The sequence below is a fragment of the Delphinus delphis genome, chromosome 7 (genome assembly GCF_949987515.2).
Source record: "Delphinus delphis chromosome 7, mDelDel1.2, whole genome shotgun sequence".
Lineage (NCBI taxonomy): Eukaryota > Metazoa > Chordata > Mammalia > Artiodactyla > Delphinidae > Delphinus > Delphinus delphis.
This window is the reverse complement of record NC_082689.1, coordinates 65,916,935-65,939,865: the sequence shown is the minus strand read 5'-3', so window position 1 is coordinate 65,939,865 and position 22,931 is coordinate 65,916,935. Positions and strand designations below refer to the sequence as shown.

The window sequence follows — 22,931 nt, the reverse complement described above, 5'->3', positions numbered from 1 at the left end:
ATGAACATGGTTTGTAGGAATATAAAACTTCCTTGGGTCTAATTTTATGTCTATCAGTAAACTCCCAATATGTAATTTGTTCTCCTGATTAAGGAATGGCAGAAAGTTTTTTATTTGAACGCCAAATACAACCAATTTGGTAGTAGATTTTGAAGACGTGTGGGATATTATTAATTATTGAACAGCATCCCCCATCCCAGGAGGGCTAGAAAGGAAAGAAAATACAGACCTACTATGCATTTGTCAGCCAGATCCTAGGACAGCCCAAGAAGAGAAGGGTCCTGGAAAAATGTCCAGACCTATTCACATACTAAAAATATCCCACACTATACCTTTAAAAATAAACTCTGATTTAAAAATCACACACTTTGAGTTTGATTAGAATGAATCAATTCCTCACAGCTTGAAATCACTCCTGAGTGAACTGAAGAATGGTTTCTGAAACTGCAGACTTGCATTCTAGCCCCTGCACTAGGCCCATGATGCCTTTTCTGGTGCAGACATCCTAAGATGTTCAGCCAGCTTTTCTCTCTCTGTCACTCTGAACTGCAACAACTTTACATCACAAAAGACAATACAGCTCTATTATAAACAGTGTACCTTTATGGTTCAAGGTGAGGGGAAGAAAGGAAGGGGAAACATCTTAGATTGGGTTTAATGCTTCTTCCACTGGTTCCTCCCATGTCTTCCTGTCATTTTTCAGTCAATCTGAAGGCCACATAGTGCTGTGAATCTACCCTACGCTTCGATGCCTCCCTACCTTTGTTCACATTTTCCCCTTAACTTAGAATGCACTTCCTCCAACTCTGCCTGTGAAAATGCAATTTACCCTGGTTCTTCTTAAATCATCCCTTCTTCCATGGAAGGGGTCTCTCAGCTCTCCTTATACTATCTCCTACAGCAGTGGTCCCCAACCTTTTTGGCACCAGGGACCAGTTTCGTGGAAGTCAATTTTTCCACGGGCGGGGGGATGGTTCAGGCAGTAATGCGAGCCACGGAGAGCAGCAGATGAAGCTTCGCTCGCTTGCCCGCTGCTCCCCTCCTGCTGGCTGGTCCGGTTCCTAACAGGCCCCGGACGGTCCGCGGCCTGGGGGTTGGGAGCCCCTGTCCTACAGCACTGTTATTTGCAACTTTAGGACAGAATGTAACAGATTTTGCTTTGCATTATACTCAGTATCTGTGTCTCATCTTCCCTAGACTACGAGAAACCTGAAGAAAGGGTCTGTATGTGGTTTATCTTTGTGATTCCGACTATGCTCAGCACCCACTGGTTACTTAATGAATATTCATTATATTTAATATATGCAGCCTATGAGTTAAAAGGGAAAAAGGCAAGATAAAATTCACTTACTAAACTTCAATGCATACATCAGTCTTTGGACAGTATGGCCAGTAAACAGATTTGAGGACCGTATATTACTAATCACATATGTAAGAATGATAAGAAAAATGATGTAGTCTCAGCAAAACAAAGAACTGGCACAGTCTCTCTAGGAAACAGCTGTGATGTCACTTACTGCTTTTAGTGTTCTCTCTCAAACCTCACAGTTTAAACTCTCCTTACATGATAGAACGTTACTTCCCAACCTTAGGGAGCTACGACACCTTACTTGCAATGGTGCTTTATCATGTTTTACAGATTTTCTTAGACTTACAGGACAGTCCTATTTCTGGTTGTGTCAGCTGCTGTCATCCATCTGCTGCTGCAGTCAATTCAACTGAGCACTGCTTCAATGTCAGCAGAGGGGCTCTGCTTGAGGATGGAACTGGGCAGCTGCTGCCTTGCTGTTTTGTCCCCAGGGCGGCTTACAGTGGCGGTCAAGTGCCACCATGGATACTTGCGCCCAAACAACAACAGGAGTTGCAGGTTTTCCAAAGCCCTCCAGGGTCCTGAGAGGCAGGGGGGAGGGGTCACTGTAGGAGGTTTTGGTCATTTACTGCTGCTGCTGTGACCTCTGAACCACAAGAAAACACAGCAAAATTCTGTACATCCTGTGAGAGGCCCCACATGAGTCTCCCACGGCTTACAACACCAGTGAGTAGAAGAACATGAAATCCCAAGTGCATGCTTAGAACTAGCTACTACCAACTGTTGATGGGATGGGTACCTAGAATTCCTTCCTTAATAACAAGTAATTGGAGAATTACAGCACTGTGTGAGGGAAGGAGAAATAAAAGGCCCAGAGGGTGAGAAGGGCAGTGGATCTGAATGGGCTGAAAAGAGGAGAAAGCCTTTGATCTAATAGTAATAAAATAATTTATTATTATTTAATATTTATTATTATTATCACGGGGTGATTTCAGTGTCACTAAAGAACAACATCATTATCTGCATGACTGAATTATAAGTTGTCAGTACTGATCTCACTTAGCTCTAGAGCTGGAAAAATTTCAAGTTCACATAAGTGAAAAGGTGAGATATCAAGGCAGCCAGGTGTTTGTTTTCACTTAGTAAGTTAACCTAGGCTACACTTAACAACACAGAGGATAAAGCCATTCCCTTGAGAATTAATTTATGCCCTCTTGCAGAATTTCCCTTCTCTAGAACTCACTGTTCTAATAGAGATAAACATAACAACACGTCAACATGTAATAATGTCTCCTCTGAAAACAAAGGTACATGATGTAAAATCATACCAAACTATATATCTAATTTTTAATAACAGTAAATAATGAAGTCAATCTTCAGAAAACAAATAACTAATTAAAGTACATATTTCAAAACCACCAAGGAAAGCTAACATGAAGTTGAAAAAGAAAATCTACTAACCTCCGACGTTGCTATTTCAGTGAAGGTATTCAGTGCCTGCTCGACATTAGATTTCTGTTTGGTAGCCATTAGGCAACAGTTTTCCATTATGCGAAGCTGCACGTGACCCTGAACAGTCTGAGGTTTTAGTTCCTTAAGGAGCTTTTCTGCTGTTCTCACTGCTAACTGCACAGACTCTTGCTTCTCAGTTGAATTACTGTATACAATACAAAATAAATCTATGTCTATCACTCATTAAGTAAAATTCATTGAGATTAGGGTACATTGGTTTCTATTTTTCTCACCAATTTAAAAGTAATCCTACTGAAGAATGTCACTCATTCTCTTCTAATACAAAGTAAAGCACAGTTACAGTTTTAAAAACAAAACTAACATAGCTTCAATAAAACACCATTAAACATTTATTCACTTTAGACTGAAAACAAAAATTGGATACCATCCACCTGTGGTAAATGTGTTCGTTTTAGCTAATATAAAACTAGAATTCAGGGTAAGTAGAATTATACAATTATCAAATAGCATACCTACTCAGAAAACGAAAGAAAGAAGGGAGACTATAAAATACTGTAAATCAACTATATACTTCAATTAAAAAATAATTAATTAAAAAAAGGAGTGAGCAGAAAGTAACTAACTTTGTTAAAGCACTTCCTATGTGCCAAGCACTGTGTTATTTCATTCAGTGTATGCTGAATCCATTTTACATATGAGAAAACCAAGGCTCCAACAGATAAAGTAATTTGCCAAAGATCACATAGCTAATAGATTTGAATCTAAGTTTGCCAGACATATAAAGTATACTAATGTTCCTCACCCAAGGTGCCTATTAGGTTCTCACAAAAGTAATTCTTTACTTGTCAAGAGGTTATAAATTTTAAGTGCAATAATTTGAATGTGTAATAGCAATTTTCTTATATACATACCCACACCCAGATATAATGTATAAATAAATCAATTAATGAAAGGAAATTAAATTCTTAAAGCCTAATCACTAAAGCTATTGATCTTCTCAGGCTTTTACCTTCTCTAAAACATTTTACACTGTTGGTAATCTTCTTTCAAGCTCCCCTCCTTTTGTTTCTTCTGTAAGATTACAGTTTTCCTTCTCTTTCCACCAGTCATTGCCCTATCCTTACCTCCCTTCCTCCAATCTCCTTAAATGTTAGCACACCCCAAATTTAGTTCTCAGACTTCCGTCACTACATTCTACTCGAAAAGAGGCCATTCATGGTGTTCCAACAACCCTCTCTGAGCACCTATCCCCCAAATCTGTATCTCAAGCTGTGACCTCCCTTCTGAGTTCTATATTCCAAATTTGGTGTTTTCAACCTATTGCTGAAGATTTCCATGGGGACAGCCTATAGTTGCAAAACAGAATGTTTCCTTAACCTTTCTAAAACAAACAAAAATTAAAAATGCCTCTCCCCCGCTCTAAATCTTTCAATGGTCTCTGTAATCCAAGCCTTCAGGACTGCCACTGAAACCTCTCAGCAGTCAGGTTTTCATTTCTCCCACTCCTCTAAGCAGCTTCCCCTGACTGCTCTGCACTATGTTTTCTATGAATTCCTGCAACACTTAATAACAATTTAACTCACTTCTGTTTTGTTGCAAGACTGAATGGCTTCAGACACTGCCTTGCCGACCAGGTAAATTGCATGCATGCTCCTGGGGGCAGTGACCTCTCCTCCTCCCCTTACACCCTTATACACTCCCCACCCTGCCTTCCCTGACCCTGAGGAGAGGGCGAGCAACAAGTGTAGCCTGACAGAAGTATAACCACTTACCCGCAGTGCACCAGAGTGGCCAACAGATGGCGCTCTGAGGCCAGGGAGGGCTCAGTCTAAATCTTGCCTCCACCATTTTCTAACTCCATCACGTTAGGTTAACTTGGAGCTTTTTCACACATTGTTAAAGGGAATAAATAAGGCAATGCATATACAGTATACAGCCAAGATCTGGCAGAGAGAGCCATCTGTTAAGAAGTTACTATTATTATTATGCGGACAATTTTTGCCAAGGTAATCACCCTACGATTCATTCTATTTTCCACAGAGCAATTAGGGGAGTGTCTTCAATAGCATGTCTGTTCTGATTTAGAAAACCTTCTAAAAGTATGTCATGCTTGTTTCAGAGAACAGTTATTCCCAGCTATGATTTATTCGCTAAACTGCCATTAGTGCTATCCTGGAATTTAGTTCTCTTTTATAAGATATCCTTGATTATCCCCAACCAGTGTTTCTGGAAAAAAGAGTAACTTGTCAAATACTACTCACCCCAGGTCTCCATCCAGATTTTCAAATACTTCACCTCCAATAGTTTCATTATCTGGATTCAGACAGATTTCTATCATATTATAAAGGGCATTTTGGCCCCAGTCACTGTCTTTCCGAGCCTTATTAAAATGTCGAAGGGCATCATTTGGTTCTCCAGTATACCTTGTTAGATGTTTAAAAAAAATTACTTATTGCAATCACTAACTACAAACTTTAAGTCGTTTATAATTTGTTTTGTAAATAAAACTATTATATTTTAAAATATAGAATTTTAAAAATTCAAAGTGTATTCTACTTTAGTCACAATGAGGAAAACAAACTATTATGTAGAATTTATTTGCCAATAAATTTACCAAAGATATAGTCCTTTACAGTACTGAAATCCTGGCTCCAGTTTTGCTCTGGAGTTACGTTTCTCAGCCATTAAGAAAAATCTTGGAACATCCTCAAGCTTTCCACATCTTCTTAGGAGATCAATTAAACGAGATAATGTCATATAATTATCTAGAAACAAAGAACATTTCAGTTATGGACATTTTATAGCTTTTGCTTTGGTGGTTAAAATCCTTCTTCATTAAAGTATACTTTGCTTCAAATGAAGTGCAATTTAAATATAAATTTAAATTTAGTGCCTTAGAGGTTATAAGTCTCTAAAGAGACTGTACAGACAATGGATGATTTATCAAATGATAAGGGATGGGTTGGTTTGGTCACAGTGAGAGAATGTTCAATATAGGCAAATCTATAAAAATGTACATTTGTTGTGTCTTACTTTTCAATTGTCATTCCTGGGACCAAAACCTAGAAACAGCCTCTGTAGAATCTAGACTCTTAAATGTAAAATTCAGGAGGATCAATTTGATTGCACAGGGGAAGTCTACCTCTGAGACCTGCTTCCCTACTTACTGCAGCTAGGAAGCGGGTGAGAACAGTACACGTTGATGATAATGTTTAGGGTGGGCAATAATTTTACTGCAGACTTACCTTAAGGTGTACATGTACCTAACACACTCGATACCAGCTCACCATATTATAACCTTAACATACTAGTCCCAGTATTTTAATCCTATATTATCTTCTAAGGAAAAAGAACTAGTTATTTAGTCCCAGGTATCATTTCCTGACAGGTTTCTAGAATGGCTTCTTCTAATTCTATTCAGTTCTTTCTCATCACTAGGATACTAAATTTTGAGAATCATGTTAATACATTTTAAGATAGTGAAAATAACGTATGGACACTTTAGAAAATTTGGAAAAGTACAGAAAAGTATAAAGGAGAAAAAAAATCACTCATATTCCCACCAACTAGAGATTACCACATTTTGGTACGTTTCCTGTCATATATTTATGAGTAAAAATCAATCTATAAATATTTAAATGTAAACAGTGAAATATGTTGCTTACATATATACAAAGTTGGAGTCACACTTGGGGTTCTGATTTTGATTCAACATTATATAGTAAACATTTCCCAATTGTCATTAAATGGACTTCAAAAACACTTTAGTGACTGCACAATATTCTATTCTATTGATGGCTCACATTTTATTTCTCTATAGTTGTGTTTTTTATGTATTAATATTTGGGCTCACAAGTTTCAATTAGCACAGGACTCATAGTAGGGAATTTATAAAAATCCTTATTTATATAAGCTATTTGATTCACTTTGATAGGGTGAATTCCTAGAATTAAAACACACACACTAACAAAAACTTTTAAAAGAAATTTATCCTGTTTCTATTTTCCAAGAAAAGAGAAGATACCATATAATCCAGCACTTCCACTTCTGGGTATATACCCCCAAGAACTGAAAGCAGGCACCTAATCAAATATTTGTATACCAGTGTTCACAGCAGCATTATTCACAGTAGCCAAAGGTGGAAACAACCCAAATGTCCACCAATGGACGCATGGATAAACAAAACATGATATATACATATAATGGCACATTATTCAACTTGAAAAGGAAATTCTGACACGCTACAACATGGATAACCCTTGAAGACATTATATGAAGTGAAATAAGCCAGACAAAAAAGGACAATACTGTATGATTCCACTTGTATAAGGTATCTAGAGCAATCAAATTCATAGAGGCAGAAAGTAGGTGGTGGTTGCCAGGGCCTACAGGGAATGGTGAGTTAGTGTACAGAATTTCAGTTTGGAATGATGAAAAAGTTCTTGAGATGGATCATGGTGATGGTTACACAAAAATGTGAATGTACTTAATGCCACTGAACAATACACTTAAGAATGGCTAACATGGCAAATTTTACATATGTTTTAGCAAAATATCATTAAAAAAGGAACCTCTGTAAGCTCTGCACCTATTCTTTTACATGATGTCAAAATAATCCAGGTTGACATCATCATTTGCCTTTTAAAAAATTTTTGTTGATGTATATAGTTGATTTACAATGTTGTGTGAATTTCTGCTGTACAGAAAAGTGATTCAGTTACACATATATATACACTTTAAAATATTCTTTTCCATTGTGATTAATCACAGGATACTAAATATAGTTCTTTGTGCTATACAGTAGGACACTGCTGTTTATTCATTCCACATATAATAGCTTACCTCTGCTGACCCCAACCTCCCACTCCATCCCTCCTCCAGCCCCCTCCGCCATGGCAACCACAAATCTGTTCTCTATGTCCTTGAGTCTGTTTTGTAGATAGTTTCGTTTGAGTCATATTTTAGATTCCACATATAAGTGATATTATATGGTATTTGTCTTTCTCTTTCTGACTTACTTCGCTTAGTATGATAATCTCTAGTTGCATCCCTGTTGCTGCAAATGGCATTATTTCATTTTTTATGGCTGAGTAATATTCCATTGTATATATGTACCATATCTTCTTTATCCACTCCTCCATCAATGGACATTTAAATTGTTTCCATGTTTTGGCTACTGTGAATAGTGCTGCTATGAACACAGGGGTGCATGTTTCTTTTTGGATTAGAGTTTTGTCTGGATATATACCCAGGAGTGGGATTGCTGGATCATAAAATGTAATTCGATTTTTAATTTTCTCAGGAACCTCCATACTGTTTTCCATAGTGTCTGTACCAACTTACATTCCCACCAAAAGTGCAGGAGGGTTCCCTTTTCTCCACATCCTCTTCAGCATTTGTTATTTATAGATTTCTTAATGATGGACATTCTGACCAGTGTGAGGTGGTACTTCATTGTAGTTTTGATTTGCATTTCTCTAATAATTAGCGATGTTGAACATTTTTTCACGTGGCTATTGACTATTTGTATTTATTCTTTGGAAAAATGTCTATTTAGGTCTTCTATCCATTTTTCAATTGGGTTGTATTTTTATTGTTGAGTTGTATGAGCTGTTTGTATATTTTGGAAATTAAGCCCTTGTTAGTTGTATCATTTGCAAATATTTTCCCCCCTTCTGTGGGCTGTCCTTTTATTTTGTTTATGGTTTCCTTTCCTGTGCAGAAGCTTTACCCTTTCAAAGAACCAGCTCTTGGTTTTACTGATATTTCCTATCTCTTTAATCTCTATCTTATTTCCTTTATGATCTTTATTATTTCCTTCCTTCTGCTGAGTTCAGGTTTTGTTTGTTCTTCTTTTTCTAATTCTTTTAAGTGGTAGATTTGGCTGTTAAGATCTTTCTTGTCTTTTGAGGAAGGCCTATATTGCTATAACCTTCCCTCTAAGAAATGCTTTTGCCATACACCATAGATTTTGTATGGTTGTGTTTTCATTGTCATTTGTCTCCAGGTATTTTTTAATTTCCTCTTTGATTTCATTGTTCACCCATTGGTTTTTTAGCAGCATGTTGTTTAGTCTCCATGAAATCATTTTTTTCTCATTTCTTTTTCTGTGGTTGATTTCTAGTTTTATGCCATTGTTGTCAGAAAAGGTGCTTGAGATAATTTCTATACTCTTAAATTTGTTGAGGCCTGTCTTTTGCCCTAGTATGTGGTCAATCCTAGAGAATGTTCCACGTGCACTTGAGAAGAATGTGTATTGTTTTTTTGGATGTAACGTCCTGAACATATCAAGTAAGTCTGACTGTTTGACTGTATCACTTAGGATCTGTTGCCTTAGTGATTTTCTGTCCAGAAGACCTGTCCATTGATGTGAGTGGGGTGTAAATGTCTCCTACTATTATTCTTGTCAATTTCTCCCTTTAGTATGTTTTATGTATTTGGGTGCTCCTATATTAAGTACATATATGTTGATGAGTATAAAATCCTCCTCTTGTATTGTTCCTTTTATCATTATATAGTGTCCTTCTTTATCTATCTTTATGGTCTTTGTTCTAATGTCTATTTTGTCTGATATGAGCAATGAAACTCCTGATTTCTTTTTATTTGCATTTGCATGAAATATCTTTTCCCATCCATTCACTTTCAATCTATGTGTGTCCTTTGCCCTAAAGTGGGTCTCTTGTAGGCAGCATATTGTAGGTTCTTGTTTTCTTTATCCAATCTGCTACTGTGTCTATCGATTGGAGCATTTACTCCATTGACATTTAAAGTAGTTATTGATAGATATGTATTTATTGCATTTTAACCTTGTTTTCCCGTTGATTTTATATTTCTGCTTGGTCCCTTTTTTTTCTTTTTCCTTTTGTGGTTTGATTATTTTCTTTTGTATTATACTTATGTTCTCTTCTTTTTGGTTTCTGTGAATCTAGTGTATGTTTCTGACTTGTGGTTACCTTGTTTTTCAAGTATGTGAACCCCATCCTATATCTACTTGCCTTAGACTGGTAGTCATATACGCTCAAACACATTCTAGGAAATGAAAAAAAAATCCACTTTTTCTTACTCTTCTCACTCATCTTTTTACATCTTCATGTTCTTCCTTTTGCTGTTCATTGTGGTTATCATCACTTTCACAGAAATTTTCTAATTTTTTTTTTAAATCTGTGTACTGGCTTATTCAGGTGATTTGCTTTCCAACTGTGATTTTCTCTTTCCTATATATTCTTACTTCTTTTCTATTTAGAGAAGACTTTTCAGTATTTCCTTAAGGATAGGTTTAGTATTGCTGTATTCTTTTAGTTTTTGCTTGTCTGAGAAATTTATTTTTTTTTACATATCAATAAAGCTGTTCTTATATATATATATTTTTTACTTTTTATTTTATATTGGAGTACAGTCAAGTGTTCAGCAAAGTGATTCAGTTACACATACACATGTATCTTTTCCCATTTAGGTTATTAGAGAATACTGAGCAGAGTTCCCTGTGCTATACAGTAGGTCCTTATCTATTTTAAATATAGTAGTGTGTATGTATCAATCCCAAACTCCCAATTTATCCCTTCCCCCCAACCTTTCCCCTTTGGTAACCATAAGTTAGTTTTCTAAGTCTGTGAGTCTGTTTCGTAAATAAGTTCATTTGTATCATTTTTTTTTGGATTCCGCATACAGTGACATCATATTTGTCTGTTTGACTTACTTCACTTAATATGATAATCTCCAGGTCCATCCATGTTGCTGCAAATGGCATTACTTTGTTCTTTTTATTGGCTGAGTAAAATTCCATTGGATATATGTACTACATCTTCTTTATCCATTCATCTGTTGATGGAAGTTTAGGTTGCTTCCATGTGTTGGCTACTGTAAACAGTGCTGCAGTGAACATTGGGAAGCATGTATCTTTTTGAATTATGGTTTTCTCTGGATATATGCCCAGGAGTGGGATTGCTGGATCATATATATGGTAGCTCTATTTTTAGTTTTTTAAGGAACCTCCATACTATTCTCCATAGTGACTGTATCAATTTACATTGCCACCAACAGTGCAGGAGGGTTCCCTTTCCTCCACACCCTCTCCAGCATTTATTGTTTTCAGACTTTTTGATGATGGCCATTCTGACTGGTGTGAGGTGATACCTCATTGTAGTTCTGATTTGCATTTCTCTAATGATTAGTGATGCTGAGCATCCTTTCATGTGTTTGTTGGCAATCTGTATATCTTCTTTGGAGAAATGTCTATTTAGGTCTTCTGCCCAATTTTTTGATTGGGTTGTTTGTTTTTTTGCTATTGAGCTGCATGAGGTGTTTGTAGATTTTGGAGATTAATCCCTTGTTAGTCACATCATTTGCAAATATTTTCTCTCATTCTGTGGGTTGTCTTTTTGTTTTGTTTATGGTTTCCTTTGCTGTGCAACAGCTTTTGAGTTTAATTAGGTCCCATTTACTTATTTTTATTTTCATTACTCTAGGAGGTGGATGAAAAAGATATTGCTCATATTTATGCTGAAGAGTGTTCTGCTTGTTTTCCTTGAAGAGTTTTATAGCATCAGGCCTTACATTTAGGTCTTTAATACATTTTAAGTTTATTTTTCAAAAGGGTATTACATGTACCAAAATGTTCACTGAAGCTCTATTTACAACAGCCAGGACAAGGAAGCAACCTAAGTGTCCACCAACAGATGAATGGATAAAGAAGATGTGGCACATATATACAATGGAATATTACTCAGCCATAAAAAGAAACGAAATTGAGTTATTTGTAGTGAAGTGGATGGACCTAGAGTCTGTCATACAGAGTGAAGTAAGTCAGAAAGAGAAAAACAAATACCGTATGCTAACACATATATATGGAATCTAAAAAAAAAACAAAATAAAAAAATGGTCATGAAGAACCTAGGGGCAAGATGGCAATAAAAACACAGACCTACTAGAGAATGGACTTGAGGATACGGGGAGGGGGAAGAGTACGCTGGGACAAAGTGAGAGAGTGGCATGGACATATATACACTACCAAACGTAAAATAGATAGCTAGTGGGAAGCAGCCGCATAGCACAGGGAGATCAGCTTGGTGCTTTGTAACGACCTAGAGGGGTGGGATAGGGAGGGTGGGAAGGAGGGAGACACAAGAGAGAAGAGATATTGGGACATATGCATATGTATAACTGATTCACTTTGTTATAAAGCAGAAACTAACACACCATTGTAAAGCAATTATACTCCAATAAAGATGTAAAAAAAAGGGCGTTAAAGAATGTTCTAAGTTCATTCTTTTACATGTAACTGTCCAGTTTTCCCAGCACAATTTACTAAAGGGATGTCTTTTCACCATTGTCTTGCCTCTTTTGTCATAAGATTAATTGACCATAGGTGCATGGTTTTATTTCTGGGCTTTCTATCCTGATCCATTGATCTATATCTCTGTTTTTGTGCCAGTACCAAACTGTCTTGATGACTGTAGCTTTGTAGAATAGTCTGAAGTCAGGGAACCTGATTCCACCAGCTCCATTTTTCTTTCTGAAGATTACTTTGGCTATTTGGGGTCTTTTGTGTCTCCGTACAAATTTAAAATGTTTTGTTCTAGGTCTGTGAAAAATGCCATTGGTAATCTGCTAGGGATTGCAGTGAATCTGTCGACTGCCTTGGGGAGTATAGTCATTGTGACAATATTGTGATCCTTCCAATCCAAGAATATGTTGTATCTTTCCATCTGTTTGTGTCATCATTGATTTCTTTCATTGGTGTCTTGTAGTTTTCAGAATTACAGGTGTTTTGTCTTCTTAGGTAGGTCTATTCCTGAGTATTTTATTATTTTTGATGCGATGGTAAATGGGATTGTTTCTTCAATTTCTCTTTTTGATCTTTCGTTGTTAGTGTATAGGAATGCAAGAGGTTTCTGTGTATTAATTTTGTATCCTGCAACTGAATTCATTGATGGATTCCAGTAGTTTTCTGGTGGCATCTTTAGAATTTTCTATGTAGAGTATCATGTCATCTGGAAACAGTGAGTTTTCCTTCTTTTCCAATTTGCTTCTGATTGCCACGGCTAGGACTTCCAAAACTATGTTGAATAAAAGTGCCAAGAGAGGACATCCTTATCTTGTTCCTGATCTTAGAGGAAATGCTTCCAGCTTTTCAACGTTGAGTATGATGTTAGCTGTAGGTCTGTCATATATGGCCTTTATTATGTTGAGGTATGTTCCCTCTATTCCCACTTTCTGGAGAGTTTTTATCATAAATCGGTGTTGAATTTTGTCAAAAGCTTTTTCTGCATTTATTGAGATGATGATATGGTTTTTATTCTTGTTTGTTGACATGGTTTATCATGCTGACTGATTTGCGGACACTGAAAAATGCTTGCATCCCTGCGATAAATCCCACTTGATCATAGTGCATGATCCTTTTAATATATTCTTGGATTTGGTTTGCTAGTATTTTGTTAAGTGTTTTTGCATCTGTGTTCATCACTAATACTGGCCTGCAGTTTTCTTTTTTTTCTAGTATCTTTGTCTGGTTTTGGTATCAGGATGATGGCAGCCTCATAAAATGAGTTTGGGAGCGTTCCTTCCTCTGCAGTATTTTGGAATACTTTCAGAAGGGCAGGTGTTAAGTCTTCTCTAAATGTTTGATAGAATTCACCTGTGAAGCCATCTGGTCCTGCACTTTTGTTTGTTGGAAGTTTTTTGATCACAACTTCAATTTCAGTACTTGTGATTGGTCGATTCATATTTGCAATTTCTTCCTGATTCAGTATTGGGGGATTGTATCTTTCTAAGAGTTTATCATTTCTTCCAGGTTGTCCATTTTGTTGGCATATAGTTGCTTGTAGTGTCTCTAATGATCCTTTGTATTTCTATGGTGTCTGTTGTAATTTCTCCTTTTTCATTTCTAATTTTATTGATTTGCACCCTCTCCCTTTTTTTCTTAATGAGTCTGGCTAAAGGTTTATCAATTTTGTTTATCTTTTCAGAGAACCATCTTTTAGTTTCATTGATCTTTTCTATTGTTTTCTTCAACTCTATTTCATTTATTTCTGCTCTGACCTTTATGATTTCTTTCCTTCTACTAACTTTAGGTTTTGTTTGTTCTTCCTTCTCTAGTTGCTTTAGATGTAAGGTTAGGTTGTTTATTTGAGCTTTTTCTTGTTTCCTGAGGTAAGCTTGCATTGCTATAACTTCCCTCTTAGAACTGCTTTTTCTGTGTCCCATAGGTTTTGGATCATTGTGCTTTTGTCGACATTTGTCTCTAGGTATTTCTTGATTTCCTCTTTGATTTCTTCAGTGATCCACTGCTTCTTTAGTAGCATATTGTTTAAGCTCCATGTGTTTTTGTTTTTTACAGTTTTTTCTTGTAGTTGATTTCTAATCTTATAGCACTGTGGTTGAAAAGATGCTTGATATGATTTCCATTTTCGTAAATTAACCACGGCTTGCTTTGAGGCCCAGCATGTGATCAGTCCTGGAGAATGTTCCATGTGCACTTGAGAAGAATGTGTATTCTGCTGCTTTTGGATGTAATGCTCTATAAATATAAGTTCACCTGGTCTAATGTGTCATTTATGGCCTGTGTTTCCTTGTTGATTTTTTTGTCTGGATGATCTGTCCACTGATGAAAGTTGGGTGTTAAAGTCCCCCACTATTATTGTGTTACTGTCGATTTCTCCTTTTATGGCTGTTACTATTTGCCTTATATATTGCGGTGCTTCTATGGTGGGTGCATATATATTTAAAATTGTTGCATCTTTTTCTTGGATTGATCCCTTGATCATTATGTAATGTCCTTCTCTGTCTCTTGTAACAGTCTTTATTTTAAAGTCTATTTTGTCTGATATGAGTATTGCTACTCCAGCTTTCTTTAAATTTCCATTTGCATGGAATACCTTCTTCCATCCCCTCACTTTCAGTCTGTATGTGTCTCTAGATCTGAAGTGGGTCTCTTGTAGACAGCATATATATACAGGTCTTGTTTTTGTACACATTCAGCCAGTCTATGTCTTTCATTTACATTTAAGGTAATTATCGATATATATGTCCTGTTACCATTTTGTTAACTGGTTTGGATTTGTTTTGGAGGTCTTTTTTTCTTCCCTTCCTCTTTTGTTCTCTTCTCTTGTGATTTGATGACTAACTTTAGTGCTGTGTTTGGATTCCTTTTTCTTTTCTGTGTATCTATTGTAGATTTTCAGTATGTGGTTACCATGAAGTGTTTTTATTTTTCTTTAAAGATTTTTTGATGTGGACCAATTTTAAAGTCTTTATTGAATTTTGTTACATTGCTTCTGTTTTATATTTTGATCTTTTGGCCCCAAGGCATCTGGGATCTCAGCTCCCCAACCAGGGATCAAACCTGCACCCCCTGCACTGGAAGGCAAAGTCTTAATCACTGTACCACCACAGGGAAGTCCCTATCATGAGGTTTTGATATAGCAGTCTATGTATAAATAAGATTGTTTTAAGTTGCTGGTCTTTTAATTGTAAATGCATTTTCAGTATCCTGTATTTGTACTCTCCTCTCCTCATGATTGCTGGTTTTGATGTCATATTTATGTGTGGATGATTTTCTACCTCTGTGCTTCCTGTACTGGGTTATCTGTTTCCTTCTTTAGGTTTGGGAAGTTTTCTGCCATAATTTCTTCAAATGCATTTTCCATCCCCTATTCTCTTTCTTCCCCTCCTGGAATCCCTATTATGCATAAATTTGCATGGTTTATATTATCCCATAGATCTCTTATACTGTTTTCATTTTTTTTCATTTGGCTTTCTGTCTTCTGTCCTGATTGGGTGATTTCCATTACTCTATCTTCCAGGTCACTTATTCATTCTTCTGCATTATTTCTTCTGCTATTCACTGCCTTTAGTTCAGTCTTTGTCTTGACAAATGAGTTTTCTAATTTTTCTTGGTTCCTCTTTATAGTTTCTAGTCCCTTTTTACAGTACTCTGCATTTCTTTCGACAGCCTTTCTTAATTCCTTCAGTATTTTCATTATCTCCTTTTTGAAACTGGTGTCTATTAGACTGAAGAGATCTGCTTCATTGTTTGTTCTTTCAGGGGAATTCTCTTGGTCTTTTAACTGGGAGTGGTTCCTCTGCTTCTTCATTTTATTTATATTTGTCTTATTCTGTGAGTTTAGGAGAAACAGTTGTCTATTGTGGTCTTGGAGGGCTATTTATATGTGGGAGCATCCCTGTGTAGCTCGTGTGGGTTTAATATTTTTGGTGCAAGGGCTGTTTTTAGTATGGATGCCTGTCGCCGCTTTCCTCAGTATGTGCTGGTCATTATCTCCTTGAAGGGGGTGCAGATGCAGCAGCTGGTGCCTGGGCTGTGGGGTTTTCAGCACTGGTGGCAGCTCATGTGCATCCCTGGAGCACACAACAGGAGCAGAGGTGGCTCACGACTGCTCCTGGAGTCCAGCAGGGTGGAGTTGGTGGCTTGAGACCACTCCTAAAGTACAGGGCCAGTGGTGGCTCACAGTTGGTCCTGAAGCCTAGGGGACAGTGGTGGCTCACAACTGCTTTTGGAGCTTATGCAGGCTGTGTCTTGCCACCTGAGAGCTCACACAGGAAAAAAAGCTGTAACGGCGGGCCCCACCCCTCCCCTTGCGCACCACCCACACAACAGTGCCTGGCCTCTAAGGCAGCCCAGGCTTCCTGTGCGTACACCCGCGGTGCAGCTGCACCAGACTCCAGCCTGTTCAGGGAGCTTCCATGCAGCCGACCCCAGTCCTCTCCCCGGGTCTGATCTCCAAAGCCTGAGGGCCCGCACCAGCACCAGCAGATGTGTGTTTCAGGCTGGGGAGTGCAGAGTGGTGGCACTGACCATCTGTGCAGGTCTCTCTCCATTCTAGCTGCTGCAAACCGGCTGCTGCATTCTCCTCTGAGGCTCAGAAGTGCCCCCTCTGTCCCTGCTGATCTCCCCATCAGGGGACTTCCCTGGGTGCAGGAACCTTTCCTCTTTCATAGCTCCCTCCCAGGGGAGCAGGTCCCATCCCCAATTCCTTTCTCACTTTCTTTTTTTCTTCCTTTTTAGTTTTGTCCTACCCGGTTATGTGGAGATTTTCTTGCCCTTTCAGAGGTCTGAGGTCTTCTGCTAGCATGCAGTAGATATTCAGTGAGAATCATTCCACATGTAGAGGTCTTTTTGATGCATTCGTGGGAGGAGATGAGCTTCACATTCTACTATTCCACCATCTTGATTGCTCCCCCCCCCCCCACCATTTGCCTTTCTTGACCCATAATCTTGGGTTTCAAAACGTTGTTCTGTCTGCCTTCTGGTATCACTAAAAAGAGGAGCGCGATCAGAGTATGGTTTCAGAAAGAGGATTCAAATACTGGTCTTATCTTTTATGCGAATTCCAGCACATTACTCAAATTCTCTGAGTCTAGAATCACTTACTTTCTTAAAACAGGATTATAATATTGAACTTCAGAGTGCCATGGAAACCAAATAAAAGCATGAAAGAGCTTTAAAACTATAAACGTCAATAGTAATATCTATAATGCCAAATATTTTGTTAAGAACTAGGATGACTACCCTATAATGAAGCCACAGAATCTAGAAGCTAAATTGGATTAGACAGGAAGTAAAGGTTGAAATTTCTGGCCCCCAATTGTTTGTATGATTTTGCTAATATGTGTGATATATAATATCACTGATATTATCTAAAGTCAACCTTGGGAGGCCAGTTTCTTGAATAATTATCACCTTACAATATTACTGAAATGCATTCATTATTAGTTGAAGTTATAATTACCACTGATAGGTTAGATTACATTAACTTGTCTTTTGGTTAACCATGAAATCTGACAGAAGGCAAATTTCTGCACTTAAGAAATCTGTCGAAAGCTAAAATGTATTATATTCTGAAAAGTTAGTTCATGTTTATTAATGAACAGTGAGAAAATATCAAGAAAAACCATAATGTGATGTGATTAGGCATGAAGTGCTATGGAATTACAATGCAGAGAATTCCTAACTTTGCCTGGGGGAGGCAGAAGAGGTTTCACAGAGGATCAGACTTTGAGTCTTGTTAGGCAGACAAAGGCATTCCAAGGGCAGGTGGCATGTGCAAAGACAGGGCTGAGAAGAGCATGGAGAGTGCTAGATGCTGAAGTAGAGGAAGAGGGATAAGAAATACGGATGGAAGGGTAATCCTGGGGTGTATTATTATCAAAATAATGCTGTAGTTTAGACTTTACCCTGGAAAGTCATCCTAAATTTTAAGCAGAGGGCTAGTTTTCGATTTTTTTAGAATTAATATGATAGTTCCTACAATGGCCTGGAACACAGCAAGAGACAAGAGGCTGGAAGATCAGCTGGGAAACTGCACTAGTCCGGGTGAGAGGTAATAAAGTTCTTCATTAGAGTGGTGGGCTAGGAGAAGACGGACAGGATGTGATAGTTAGCTATTCAGCAGAGAGAACTGATAGGACTTGTTAACCAATTAGTGTGAGGGAAGGGGAGAACTCAGGATGATTTGGAGATTCTGAGAGAGAAAAGGTTTGTAATCTGTCAAAAGAGCAATAATTAGATCTATATGGAGAATTTTCTACTAGCTAGGTTAAGTCAAATTAGACAGTACATTTCTGAAGTAAGCTCAAACACAGCCTTAAAGTATAAGATGTGCTACTGAGGATGACCTATATAACACATGACAAAGTAAGTACAGATGCACAGATTTTAGAATAATTGACTAGTGGATAAGTTTATAAAATCCTATTAGGAATAAAGCATAGAATGCAAGATTAAAAACAAAATATCACATAGACAATAAAAATTTACTTAAAACTTTGTATTTTTAAACAACTTGGTATTTCACAGTCATTCACTGAGCCATTCAACCAGTAAACAATTACTCTGCACCATCTATGTACCTGGAAATATACCTGATGCTGGTGGTTGTATGTTGTTTGGTATTTCTGGAGTACTAGGTCGTTCTACTAAATTTATAAATACATAATTCACTTTATATTTGTTTTTAAGTAGACAGTCCAGAGCACCACTATTATGTATTTGGAAAAAGTGCTGGGGCCAAGTAACCTGGGTGATACAAAAGTCACGTGACAGATGAGGGGCTTCTTCAAATCTTACATGCGAGGGCACTGTTGCCACCAATGGCTTAAACATATTCACAAGGAAAGAGGTCTGTTTTTTAAAGAAACCAGGTTGGATCACTGACTCAGAGGGAAATGCTGCAATACGGGAACAGTTTGAGATAGAATGAAAATATTACATGCATTACCTTAAACAGTAGTTCAGAGAAGGAAAAAAAGACAAAACAGAGTATAGAAACCAAGAGAGAAGCCATGGCAGGAAGACAACTTAGGCCTGAAGAAAGTATGAGTAAGGTTTGGGCAAATGAAGTGGGAGGATGGCCCATATTTTAGACTTGGAGTAAGCAGAAAAGGTAAGAAGTTAAAGGAATTAAGAGCACTCTTTCAAGTAACATCTGAATATGAGCTGGAGCAGACAGTGTGAGGAACGACATGACCTGAGGAAGTCCAAAGGTGGGAGACAATCTTAAAAGATGATAAAAATAATAAGAAATTAAAAGTGTTGACATCACCATAAGAACAAGATTTTTTCCTTCTAATCTTTGCCCTAACTAGGAATTAGGAATGTTTTATTTGTAAGCAGAAGGGACTGTTCTATAAATTCAAACCTTCAGCGAGTGACAGCATTAGTAAGCGGAACAAGTCGAGTGTATCTGGTTCTCTGAGCTGCCCTCCTTGAGGCATGCCCACCTCTGTGTGCACGCTGCCCCACCCAGGCAGCTCTGACTGCCCATGGCAGCATCCTGAGACAAGGCATAGGGGTTGGAAGAACTGAATGACAGCTCGAGGACTTCCTCTGAGATCGCAAGCTCTTCTCAGCCAGTACTTTGACACGTAAGTAACATACATTCCCTTCCCTTCCCCCTTTACCCCATCTCCCTTCTTTCCTTTTCTCCTCCCACTCTTCTATTCATCCAATATTTATACTCAGCCAGATACTGTTCTACATCTTCATAGCAGTGAAGACCCAGTTCCTGGCCACTTGATGCTTATGATCTATTATTTACAATTTCTGTTTTGCTTTGTTTTACAAATGCAATATAAAACAAAGGACCGAGAACAGGATAAGAGGATGGAGGGCAATGAGGTGTTATTGACATAGGATGGCTGGGGAAGGGCACCCTCAGGAAGAGGCAGCATGAGAGCAAAGTTCTGAGTGGAATAAAGCAGAACATACTCCAGGAAGAGGGAACAGCAACTGGAGAGTCTCAAGGAACTAACCTGCCTGGGCTGTTGCTTACCTAGCATCTACTATCCCTTCCTTTTTCACTGTCAGAGTTCTGATTTTATTCTACGTGGCACAGTGTTCAGCTAGAAGATGACATTTCCCACTCTGTTTTGCAGCTACAGAGGTGCTTCTAGAAAGGGTTTTTTTTTTTTTTTTAAAGAAAGAAAAGATGACTCACTGAGGAGGTATGCCCTTTGGCCCACCTCCACCTTCCCCATCCAGGAACATCAATGCCTAGGGCTGCAGCGGTCATCTTGGACGTGATACTTAAAATGGAAGTTTGGCTAATGATGGTAGAAGAAAAAGACAGAAGGACTCAGACTTCCTGATGATACCGTGGACTCTCTGGGCCATTCCCAGCACAATCTACTTTTAAATTTCTTTAACGTAAGAGAAAAATAAAAGTCATAATTATTTAGGCCACTGGAGTATGGGGGGGAGGATAACCACTACTTTCAGCTGAAAGCATTTCTAAACTATTTGGAGGCAAGGCGTAGAAACAGAGGTGAGTTGTGAGAATACTGCAGTAATCTGTGTGAGAAATGACCAGGGTGGCAGCAGTAGAGGTGGTAAAAGTGATGGGATTCTAGACATATTTTGAAGGTAGAGCTAACAGGGATTTGCTGACAGACTGGACGTGGTATATGAGAAGAAAGATGAGACAAAGGTAACTAGAAGGTTTGGGACTGGAGTAAATGGATAAATGGTAATGCCATTTACTGAAATGAGAAAAAGAGAAGGAGTAGATCTGGAGGGAAGGAAAAGATCCAGTATTGTGTTTTGGACAGGTTAAGCTGGAGAGCCTCCTAGGCAGCTGAGTGGGAATGCAAATAGGAAGTGGTGTAGATGAGTTGGGACTGGACACTGGACGTAAAGCTGGGGGCCTGGATGAAGTCACCTAGAGCAGTGAAGGTATTAAAGGGGAAAACGTTTGAGAAATGGTGTCTACAACCCTCTGACATTTAAAGGTCATAAAGAGAAGACAGCTCTAACAAAGGAGGGTGAAACAGAGCGGTCAGCTGGGAAAATACCAGGTAAGCCCAGCATCCCGGAAGACAAGTCAAGGACGTCTTTCATGAAGGAGCGGGTAAGCTGTGCTAAGTACACTGTCAGGCCCAGAAAGCAGAGAACTGAGAATCAGACCTGGGTCTGGCAGCATGGAGGGCACTGGCCACCCTGCAGAAGCAGCCTCCCTGGAGTGCAGGAGTGGAGGAGACAGTGAAGACAGCAGACAGAAATCCTTCAGAGGAAATCTGCTACAGTGGAAAATGGAGCTGTAATTGGAAGGGGAGAGTAACTGGAGACTTAAGAGCTGGGTTTTATGTACTAATGTCTTTAAAGCGGGCAGGTATCACAGCAAATTTATGTGCTGACTGGGAAGAAGATGATGGTACAGGAGAGAGAGAACAGCAGAAGTAAAGCCCTTCAGGAGGGGAGGGGAGGCATCCAGTGCCCACAGGGAGCAGCTGTTGCAGGTGGGGTGGCAGACCTGGGGAGCAGGCGGACCTGGGGACAGGAAGAGGGAGACTTTCTCTTCCAGGTGCTCACGTTTTCTCAGTGAGGTAGGAGGCAAGGTTTCCAGCTGAGGACAAGAAGAGGGGAAAGGGGAAAGGACAAGAAGAGGGGAAAGGGTGTCAAAGGTTTGTGGAGAGGAGAAAGTATAAAAGGGGGATGGAGTGAGTGAATTCATTAGAGAAGTACAGTAGGATTGCCAGGCAGAATCTGAGGGCCCATCTGGGGTCTCTGGTCATGATTTAAAGTGAGACCAGTCATTTTTCTTATAACCATTTCAGCTGCTCAAGGGCAGGTGTGGAATAAGCAGCATAACAGCCAACAAGAAGAGAAAGGGAGTTGATTGCATTAGAAGGTATAATCAGTGGATATTTACCTGGTTTTCGTTCTAAAAGCTGTTGTAAATGAAACACGGCTTGTTCGTAGTCCTGTCTTCTGAACATGAGATCTGCCATCATCTATAAAGGTAAACGTTGGTTCTAAAAATACTACCACATATTTTACAAAGCATAGTATTCCTATCAAGACTGGTTGCTATGAAAACACATCTGAGAAATATGAGGAGGGCAAAGTTTTATAAAACGGAGCCATTTAAAAGTCAAGTACACCTTAAGCAGATTAGCACTGAGATCAGTATAACAGAAGATAATCAAGGATGTGAAACATTTCTGTTTGCAAAAACTGTATTTTTAGCATAAAATATGTTTCAAGTAGTTATTCTAAAAACAGAAACTTGAAGGGAACTGCACACTCTCTGTGTCTCACTTGGCTAAAATAACGAGAAGATTTTAAAAGAAAACCCAGAACATTCTGAAACCTTAAGTATTTCAAAGGAATTTAAAATGAGCAAGTGCTTTAAAAGGGAGAGGTCTGGTATTTCTTTTCAGTTACAGTGACTCATTTGTAAAATTATTAAATGAACCTCACAAACTGTCATCTATGTAGCTGTTTGAAAAGCTACCAGAAACCTCAACCCAGGTAAAAATGAGAAAGAAAAGCAAAACTCTATTTAATAAACACACACCTTAAAATGATACATGAAGAATTTTTTCTGTAACTCAGAAAGTGCCACTGAAACTGTTAACAGTTGGTCTTTAGCAAATTAGAGCTTTACCACATGAACTCCTCCTGACCAAGCATAAAGAAAAATTAACTAGGCCCAAAAAGGGCAAGCAAAAACCTGACCTAAGTTCACCATTCTCATAAAATAAAGAGAGTCTTGGTGTTTATTGGTAAAATATACTAATAATGTTAAAAGTGTTATTTCTTCCAAAAGCCAACATGAGCCAGGCATCTCATCTCCTATTAGTTTTATCAGTTAAAATTTGAAACTGCCCCTTGGAATAAACATAAAACACAACTGCC

The 22,931-nt window shown here is 38.3% G+C and overlaps 1 protein-coding gene across 2 annotated transcripts in view; it reads right to left on the bottom strand.

The window, feature by feature from the left end:
* TTC21B (tetratricopeptide repeat domain 21B) overlaps positions 1-22,931 on the bottom strand; it is an 87,319-nt gene that overhangs the window by 11,597 nt on the left and 52,791 nt on the right. For both annotated transcript variants that reach the window (XM_060016655.1, XM_060016656.1), the window contains exons 22-25: positions 21,943-22,024; positions 5,397-5,547; positions 5,044-5,205; positions 2,771-2,966 (exon numbers count right to left, since the gene is read on the bottom strand). In XM_060016655.1, the coding sequence (XP_059872638.1) occupies positions 2,771-2,966; positions 5,044-5,205; positions 5,397-5,547; positions 21,943-22,024 (591 nt within the window). The remainder of the gene's footprint in view (positions 1-2,770; positions 2,967-5,043; positions 5,206-5,396; positions 5,548-21,942; positions 22,025-22,931) is intronic.